The sequence below is a fragment of the Lampris incognitus genome, chromosome 9, assembly GCF_029633865.1.
Source record: "Lampris incognitus isolate fLamInc1 chromosome 9, fLamInc1.hap2, whole genome shotgun sequence".
In the NCBI taxonomy this organism is placed as follows: Eukaryota; Metazoa; Chordata; class Actinopteri; order Lampriformes; family Lampridae; genus Lampris; species Lampris incognitus.
In genome coordinates this window covers 13,099,727-13,108,725 of record NC_079219.1, presented here as the reverse complement: position 1 = coordinate 13,108,725, position 8,999 = coordinate 13,099,727, and the positions used below count along the sequence as shown (strand labels likewise).

Here is an 8,999-nt window from a genome sequence, read left to right as displayed (position 1 = left end):
TACACACACACACACACACACACACACACACACACACACACACACACACACACACACACCCTCTTTGGTAACGTACCTGTGAAGTCTGCACACATTGACAGTGCTGCACAGTAACTCCAGACTGTAGAAAGCTGGGCGAAGTTGGACACTCGGTGGTTTCATCAGTTAGCATCGCTACAAAGCTTGCATCTTTGATTTCAGATTTTATTTCATTCAGCAGCACATTCCCCACAGATTCCATCAGATCATTTTGGATGTGGCTTGACACGCCAGAAAAGACACTGTATGTCTCCAGATGATGGGCTAGCCTCTCATCATATTTTCTGAGTAGGTTGACGAGCTCAATATAATTACCACGATTGTCCGATCCTTCCCCCTCTGGGTGTCCCCGTAATGCCTGCTCCTGGGTTCTGAGGTACACAACGATGTCCACGAGTCTCTTAAACACGTCCCTGTTTTTTTTAACGTGCTCGTTATGTTGCTCTGTGGCTATTCGCCATACCTGACAACATTAGGCTGTGGAAAAGAGGGAGATTTTCTGGAGTATCGCCAAATGGCCCACCCTCAACGCCCCGGCCCCCATTTAACCCTACACCACAGATCAATAGAATCAGCATGGAGGTGTTTAGGAGAGATGGCAGTGGGGTTTTTAACTAGTTTGTTTAACACAATCTTGGAAAGTGAGAGGATGCCTGAGGAGTGGAGAAGAAGCATACTGGTACCGTTTTTCAAGAACAAGGGCGATGTGCAGAACTGCAGCAACTACAGAGGTATAAAGTTGATCAGCCACAGCATGAAGATATGGGAAAGAGTAATAGAAGCTAGGTTAAGAGGAGAGGTGATGATTAGTGAGCAGCAGTATGGTTTCATGCCAGGAAAGACCACTACAGATGTGATGTTTGCTTTGAGAATGTTGATCAAGAAGTATAGAGAAGGCCAGAAGGAGTTACATTGTGTCTTTGTGGATTTAGAGAAAGCATATGACAGGGTGCCGAGAGAGGAGGTGTGGTATTGTATGAGGAAGTTGGGAGTTGCAGAGAAGTACGTAGGAGTGGTGCAGGATGAAGGAAGTGTCACAATGGTGAGGTGTGTGGTTGGAATGACAGATGGGTTCAAGGTGGAGGTGGGATTGCATCAAGGATCGGCTCGGCCCTTTCTTGTTTGCAATGGTGATGGACAGGTTGACGGACAAGATCAGGAAGGAGCCTCGATGGACTATGATGCTCGCGGATGACATTGTGATCTGTAGCGAGAGTAGGGTGCAGGTTGAGGAGAGCCTGGAGAGGTGGAGGTATGCACTGGAGAGAAGAGGAATGAAAGTCAGTAGGAGCAAGACGGAATACCTATGCATGAATGAGAGGGAGGACAGTGGAATGGTGAGGATGCAAGGAGTAGAGGTGATGAAGGTGGATGAGTTTAAATACTTGGGGTCAACTGTCCAAAGTAACGGGGAGTGCAGGAGAGAGGTGAAGAAGAGAGTGCAGGCAGGGTGGAGTGGGTGGAGAAGAGTGTCAGGAGATATTTGCGACAGAAGGGTACCAGCAAGAGTTAAAGGGAAGGTTTACAAGATGGTTGTGAGACCAGCTATGTTATATGGTTTGGAGACAGTGGCACTGACGAAAAGACAGGAGGTGGAGCTGGAGGTGGCAGAGTTGAAGATGCTAAGATTTGCATTGGGAGTGATGAAGAAGGACAGGATTAGGAATGATTATATTAGAGGGACAGCTCAAGTTGGACAGTTTGGAGACAAAGCAAGAGAGGCAAGATTGAGATGGCTTGGACATGTGTGGAGGAGAGATGCTGAGTATATTGGGAGAAGGATGCTGAATATGGAGCTGCCAGGGAAGAGGAAAAGAGGAAGGCCAAAGAGGAGGTTAATGGATGTGGTGAGGGAAGACATGCAGGTGGCTGGTGTGACAGAGGAAGATGCAGACGACGGGAAGAAATTGAAACAGATGATCCACTGTGGCGACCCCTAACGGGAGCAGCCAAAAGTAGTAGTAGTAGTTATGGAAGAGTATGCCAGTATTTCACGTGTTGTTGCTCAGTGGTGGTGGTGGTGGGGGGGGTGTTTCAAGAGCTGCTGATGACAACAAAGGACTACATACTTGGACGGACTGGATTGTTTAAACTTACCCTGATGCTTGCAAATGATACAAACTGAAACATCCTGTACATCTGCTAAGGTCGTTAAATTTGGTTCTGAGGTTTCCTGTAGCACAATTTCCTGTAGCCATTCCCTGTCATGTAGAGCTGTTAAAAGCTGAACTCCATCCGTTAGAGCTCACAAACAACCATGTATCTGCTCGCTCTGATCCTTGGGAGTGTGCTTCTCCCTGAAGGCAAGTTTTTATTATTTAACTCAAGTTATTTTTTCCTCTAACTAAGGACAGGCATCAGTTGGCTGTGAGATTTAAGACACTTTTCCTCCAGCATCCTCATTATTATAGTTAAACATATTTTTAGACTGCTGGAAAGCGTAGACCAAATAATACATTATTTTGATGAAAAAGTAGTCACAGAAAGATGAATCATGAATCAGCTCATCCGGACGTAACTTTGTGCCCAGATGAGCTGATCCACCTTTCTGTGATTTCCATATCTGGATTATTGAGCATGCATAAAGACTATTAAAAGGTAGGCTTCGTAATAAAAATGTGCCTGCAACGCAATTCACAGTAGTAGGTTTAGTTTTTCTTTTTAGATTAACTTTTTATTAGATGCATGGTCAGACTGTGAGTGTATGTGTGAGAGGGAGAGCGAGAGATGACGTGCAACAAAGGACGCCTCCTGGAATCGAACTGGCGACAGTTGTGGCCATGTGGCATGTTCTGTAGTCATTCGGCTATGGAAGCACTCCAGGCCAAGTTCAGTTCTAACTTGTCTATGTCTGTTTCCTGTTTTCTCAGCCTATACATTGATATGTTATGTGTGCATGCCTCCTGGGAATACAGTATGTTCATTCACGGTAAAAACTGCACCAGTCCCAATATATGTGGAGCAGTGAGGGTCACTCAGTACCAGGGTATGTAGTTCACAGTGGTATGTGATTATCTAATTGCACAAGTTAAGCTCTTTTGCAATTATTTCATTGGCAGCTGTAGATTGCCTTATGTAGCTTTTTCAACATCATAAAAAAAATCTGACAGAAACGTCTATCTTGTGTCTGTTTGCAGGGGAGTCTGAACTCCTAGATGTCAATAAGATATCTTGTTTCTTGCCTGATGAGTGTCAAGAGGGCTCAGTCAACTACGGACGGGGCAGGACTGTAATCAGCTTAACATGTTGCTCCGCTGACCGCTGCAACGATAAGCACACCCCAAGTAACTATCTTTACTTACCTTGTTTTGTATCAGAGAAATACAGCAGCAAATACTACAAAATGGCATCAAAAATTATTTTCCCTGAAAATGGTTGAATACAGGGGCGGCATGGTGGCGCAGTGGTTAGCACAGTCGCCTCACAGCAAGAAGGTCCTGGATTCGAACCCCGGGGTAGTCCAACCCCAGGGGTCATCCCGGGTCGTCCTCTGTGTGGAGTTTGCATGTTCTCCCTGTGTCTGCGTGGGTTTCCTCTGGGGGCTCCGGTTTCCTCCCACAGCCCAAATACATGTAGGTCAGGTGAATCGACCATACTAAATTGTCCCTAGGTATGAATGTGTGTGAGTGTGTGTGTGTGTATGTCGGCCCTGTGTGATGGCCTGGCGGCCTGTCCAGGGTGTCTGCTGGGATAGGCTCCAGCATCCCCGCGACCCTGAGAGCAGGATAAGTGGTTCAGATAATGGAGGGATGGATAGTCTAATACATCAGTTGAGTCTATCACCAAAACCAATATGTCTGATAGTGGTACATGTATGCTAACTTTTATTTAATAACTGGCAACTTATCCAGAACTGTGTAACAAGTGGTTGCAGTTTTAAAATAATCTGAATGTTATCTGTCAGAGCCCGGCGTGCCTTCTGCTAATGGGAAAAAGTGCTACGTATACAATGACCAAAACATCACTGACATTCTTAGCTGTGTGGGGAATGAAGATCGCTGCGTCTCAGCAACAGGTAACAGGCCTATGGCATCAGACGGATGCCTCTCTGCTCTCCCAACATATTTCACATTCTTCAGCTTAGTGGAATGTTCAGTGATGAATAAAGACCTGGATAAACATTGAATAAAGACAGTAACTGTGTTCTGTATTCACAGTGATGACGGAAGGCAGAAAGATTTCTGTGAAGGGCTGTGCCTCCAGGTCCATGTGTTCTGGTAGTGGTTCAGCACAGATGACAGGAGTCCTAAGTGACATTTGCTGCTGCCAAGCTGACCTGTGCAACAGCGCAGGAGGCGTTGGTGTGAGCCTTCTGCTCCTGGTGGCACCAATGGTCTGTTTTACTCTGTTGTCTTGACTGAAGCACAATTGTCTCACCCACCCACCTCCTCCTCTTTCTTAAAGGTTTCAGCCAACATTGTTTTTGCTGTTGCTTTATCATAGCTTTGTACTACTCAGTAAAATTAAACATTTCATAAAATTAGGTCCATTTTGATAGGGTTGAAAATACACTCACCAATGAAAAATGAGTAGAAAACTTTGGGCTTTCATGCTGCCCTCTCCTGGGGCCTCATGTATCAGTCATTACTGTGGGCAAATTTGTTCTTACACACCCATGGATTTTTTTTAGCCCTCAAGATTGTCTGACAGATAATAGCAGGGCATGATGGTTATTTGTAAGTCCTTCCTCCTAACATCTATTGTCTACCTCTTGCAGCAAACAATCACCCAGGCTTGCAAAGACATCAGTGTTAGCCAATCGATGTCTAAATTCAGGGGTTACCCCAGTTCTACACTGGTCTCTGAGAGAAACTTCAGGGCTAAAAAATCCCATGGGTGTGTCTGGACACTCTCATGGGTGTCTGGACAATCTCAGTACACTCACCTCCAGGCCTGCACGCCCAACTCCACCTGCCCCTTGGCTGTCAGACTCAGTATGTAGTGACAGACGGAGCCTTAGAGTGGCACAGTGCCAATGGAGAAAAGGCAAACTCCCAGAGGACCTTCTCAACTTCCAATCTCTACTTTCCACTTTCTCCTCCTCCCTCTCTGCTGCTAAGGCTGCCTTCTGTCACTCTAAAATCCTATCCTCTGCCTCTAATCCTAAGAAACTCTTTGAAACCTTCTCTACTCTTCTTCAACCCCCACCTCCTTCTCCTACTTCCTCCCTTCTACCTGATGACTTCAAACTTCTTTGACAAGAAGCTAAACGGCATCAGATCCTCCTTTTCTCACCACCCGGTTAGTGCTGCTTGCACTATCCCATCCTCTGCACCCTCCCTCACCTCTCCACATCCAACCCTATCCCACCTCGTTCCCCTCTCCCCCGACGAGGTCCTCAACCTCATTACATCCAGTCACCCCACCACATGCTCCCTTGACCTGGTCCTTCCCCCTCTTCTCCAGTCTATAGCACCTGAACTCCTTCCCTTTCTAACCCACATCATCAACACCTCCCTCCAGGCAGGATGCTTTCCAAGTGCCTTCAAGACTGATAGAATCACCCCCCTTCTCAAGAAACCATCACTTAACCCCTCTGATGTCAAAAACTACAAATCAGTTTCCCTTCTACTCTTCTATCCAAAACTTTCGAATGTGCCGTCTTTACCCAACTTTCTTTGTACCTCCACCAGAACAACCTCCTGGACCCCAACCAGTCTGGGTTCAAGGTGGGTCACTCGACAGAGATGGCCCTCCTTGCAGCGACAGAATCGCTGCACTCTACGTGAGCAAACTCTCTCTCCTCTGCCCTGATACTCCTGGATTTGTCAGCTGCGTTCGACACAGTGAACCACCAAATCCTCCTCTCTACCCTCGAGAGGCTGGGTGTCACAGGCTCTGCACTCTCAATTTTTTTCATCCTACCTGACGGGTTGCTCCTACCAGGTGACATGGAGGGGATCTGTGTCGGAGCCTCGCAGACTGACTACAGGCGTTCCACAGGGTTCGGTTCTGGGTCCTCCCCTTTTCTCCCTGTACACGACATCCCTGAGTTCTCTTATTCGTTCACATGACTTCTCTTACCATTGTTATGCCGATGACACCCAGCTGATCTTGTCCTTTCCTCCCTCTGACACACAAGTAGAGGCACGCATTGCTGCGTGTTTGACTGACATCTCAGAGTGGACAGCAACACACCACCTGAAGCTCAATCTGGACAAGACAGAGCTGATGTTCCTTCCGGAGAAAGGTTGCCCGCACCGAGACCTGGCCATCACAAGATAACACTGTCGTGACGCCAACTCGGACTGCGAGGAATCTGAGTGTGATCCTGGATGACCAACTGTCGCATCGTTGCAAACGTTGCATCGGTTGCCTCGCTCCTGCAGACTTCTCCTCTATAACATCAGGAGGATTTGTCCATTCCTCACTGATGAGGCAGCACAGGTGCTCATCCAGGCTCTGGTCATCTCCCGGCTGGACTACGGCAATTCCCTCCTTGCTGGCACCCCGGCGTCGGCCATCAGGCCTCTGGAGCTTGGTCAGAAAGCTGCAGCTCGTCTGGTGTTCAACCGCCCTAAGTTCTCCCATACAACGCCCCTTCTCATGTCCCTAAATTTGCTCCCAGTAGCTGCTCGCATCCAGTTTAAGACTCTGGTGCTAGCCTACCGGGCAGTGAAAGGAACAGCTCCTTCCTATCTCCAGGCCATGGTCAAGCCCTACACCCCAACCCGACCACATCGCTCTGCTGCCTAGGGATGCCTGGTTTCCCCGTCACTTAGAGGCCCCTGCTGCTGATCGACCCGGTCACAGCTCTTTTCTGTCCTGGCCCCACAGTGTTAGAATGAACTCCCCACTGATGTTAGGACAGCGGAGTCGCTGCCCATCATTCGGCACAGGTTGAAAACTCACCTCTTCAAGAAATACTTCCCTGTTACTTGTTCTTAGCAATTATTGTATTCACTCATTTAAAAAAAAATCTCTTTCTTGCGCTTTTACTTCAGCATTGGTTAGCTCTTAGATGCTCGTTTAGATGCACTTATGACCTCTGATGACTAGTAGTTCTCCTGACTTCCTACATTCAATGCACTTATTGTAAGTTGCTTTGGATAAAAGTGTCGGCTAAATGACTCTAATGTAATGTGTGTATGAACAAATTTGCCCATAGTAACTATTGATACGTGAGGCCCCTGCTCTTTTGCAGCTTGCATATTACTTTTCACACTGAGTAAAATCAAGATTTTCTTACAGCATTCGTAGCAATGCCCCCTTTAACTACTGGTATTCTGCATCTGGGTCTCAGATTGTGCTTTTCTAGTCTGAGGAGTGAATTAGTTAAAGCTGTACTGCGGATTTTTCCATTTAAACAACTGGAATCGTTTACAGTCAAGATATCGCTTGTACAAGAGTATGTTGTTAGACCCCTCTGACTACACTGACAGTTATTACCTTAAAGGTAAAAATAAAAGTGTGATTTTTCCATACATGTGAAGGGAATACATGCATAGTCCTTTGGAACAAACGTTAACACTCTGTGTTGTTTAGAATTTTCCAGTGTTTCCAAAATATGAAATGCAAATGATAATATATCAGTATGTGTTCAGTTAGTGTGAAGATGTCACTGTTCAGAGCATATTGTACAATGCTCTATACTGCACACCTGTGGCCAAACTATAAAAAAACAAGCTTACAGAGGCTTTGAGTAACTTATAATGATGCTATGAGAATACTACTAAAAAGACCTAGATGGTGTAGTGCAAGTGAAGTAAGGGACCCATGCGGGGCCCATAGCAGTTTTGCCCTTTGAGGCAACTATGTGGGCTTACTGTGGGCAAGCCCAACTGTGGTCTTACCCAAAGTAAGCCCACATATGCCCTCTGTGGGTTAGCCCATGCAGGGCCCACAGCAGTTTTGATCTTTGAGGTCAACCCCCTGTTGACAGTACAGTTAAAACGTTTTAAGATTACAACTGCTTTAGGGTAAGCGGTACTCAATCTTTTTATTTACCACCCATGCCCAAAGCTGCATATAGTCTGACCCCAGGCCAGGCTAGATTAAATACTCTACCTGTGGCTAACTCATACTGTGCACTTACATTTCAATTGTTGTTTTCTTCAGATGCTGTGACAAAAAGCAGCCGGGCCACAGCATCCGAGGTGGAAGCTGCCATTAAAATGTGGCTCAGAAATGCCAGGGATAGAGACGGAGGAAGGAGCAGAAAGAGCAAAAAATAAATAGTCTTAATGTTGTTTTTTTTAGATTTAATGTTCTTATTGTGTTCAAATGTTGTTCTATGTTTGTTGTTCTGTTTTACAAAAGCATTTAATTTGGTATATAGTTTTGTTTTTCAATTCCAATTGTTTCCAATTTTCAATAAATTCTTTCTTCGTATAATTTATATTTTCTTCATTTTTTTTGTTTGAGCTAGCTGTCAATAAATGTCACTAGCATATACCAGGTACACATGGGGCACTATGGGCCCGTGTAGGACTACTGCTCCCAGCCCAAAGTGTGGGCATACTATGGGCATGCTGCAGGCCCACAATGGGTCCCACTGAGGGCCCACTCTGCTTAGTGTGGGCAGCCCACACTGAGCCCAGAGTGTGGGCTGCCCACTGGGGCCCCACCAGGGGCCTTTAGTGTGGGGCCCACGTGCCCCACATTTCATGCCGGTAACGGGGCCCACAGTGGGCTGCCCACAGTGGGCCCTCTGCTCCTGACCGCAGTGGCCCCACATGGGCCCCAAAGAGGCATTTTTGCTGGGACCTTGGGGTCATCCCGGGTCGTCCTCTGTGTGGAGTTTGCATGTTCTCCCCGTGTCTGCGTTGGTTTCCTCCAGGTGCTCTGATTAACTCCCACAGTCCAAAGACATGTAGGTCAGGTGAATCGGCTGTACTTAATTGTCCCTGTGTATGTGTGTGTGTGTGTGTGTGTGTGTGTGTGTGTGTGTGTGTGTGTGTGTGTGTGTGTGTGTGTGTGTGTGTGTGTGTGTGTGTGTGTGTGTGTGTGTGTGTGTGTGT

The 8,999-nt window shown here is 46.7% G+C and overlaps 1 protein-coding gene across 2 annotated transcripts; it reads left to right on the top strand.

Moving 5' to 3' along the window:
- Positions 1-2,937: 2,937 nt before the first annotated feature.
- LOC130118060 (phospholipase A2 inhibitor and Ly6/PLAUR domain-containing protein-like) lies at positions 2,938-8,293 on the top strand. 2 transcript variants are annotated; one of them, XM_056286370.1, is made up of 5 exons: positions 2,938-3,025; positions 3,177-3,323; positions 3,944-4,054; positions 4,197-4,372; positions 8,098-8,293. In XM_056286370.1, exons 1-5 carry the CDS (start codon positions 2,956-2,958, stop codon positions 8,104-8,106), a joined length of 513 nt encoding a protein of 170 aa, XP_056142345.1. In that variant the 5' UTR covers positions 2,938-2,955; the 3' UTR covers positions 8,107-8,293. The 2 variants fall into 2 exon arrangements, with proteins under 2 accessions (XP_056142345.1, XP_056142344.1); XM_056286369.1 differs by lacking the exon at positions 8,098-8,293 and having other exon boundaries at positions 4,197-4,584.
- The last annotated feature ends 706 nt before the right edge of the window (positions 8,294-8,999 follow it).

Excerpts from the sequence above, each read along its gene's own strand:
- LOC130118060 (XM_056286369.1), top strand. The coding sequence starts at position 2,956 with ATGTTCATTCACGGTAAAAACTGCACCAGTCCCAATATATGTGGAGCA. Across the intron at positions 3,324-3,943 it reads CAACGATAAGCACACCCCAA|AGCCCGGCGTGCCTTCTGCT; the intron begins GTAACTATCTTT and ends GTTATCTGTCAG. Across the intron at positions 4,055-4,196 it reads TCGCTGCGTCTCAGCAACAG|TGATGACGGAAGGCAGAAAG; the intron begins GTAACAGGCCTA and ends CTGTATTCACAG.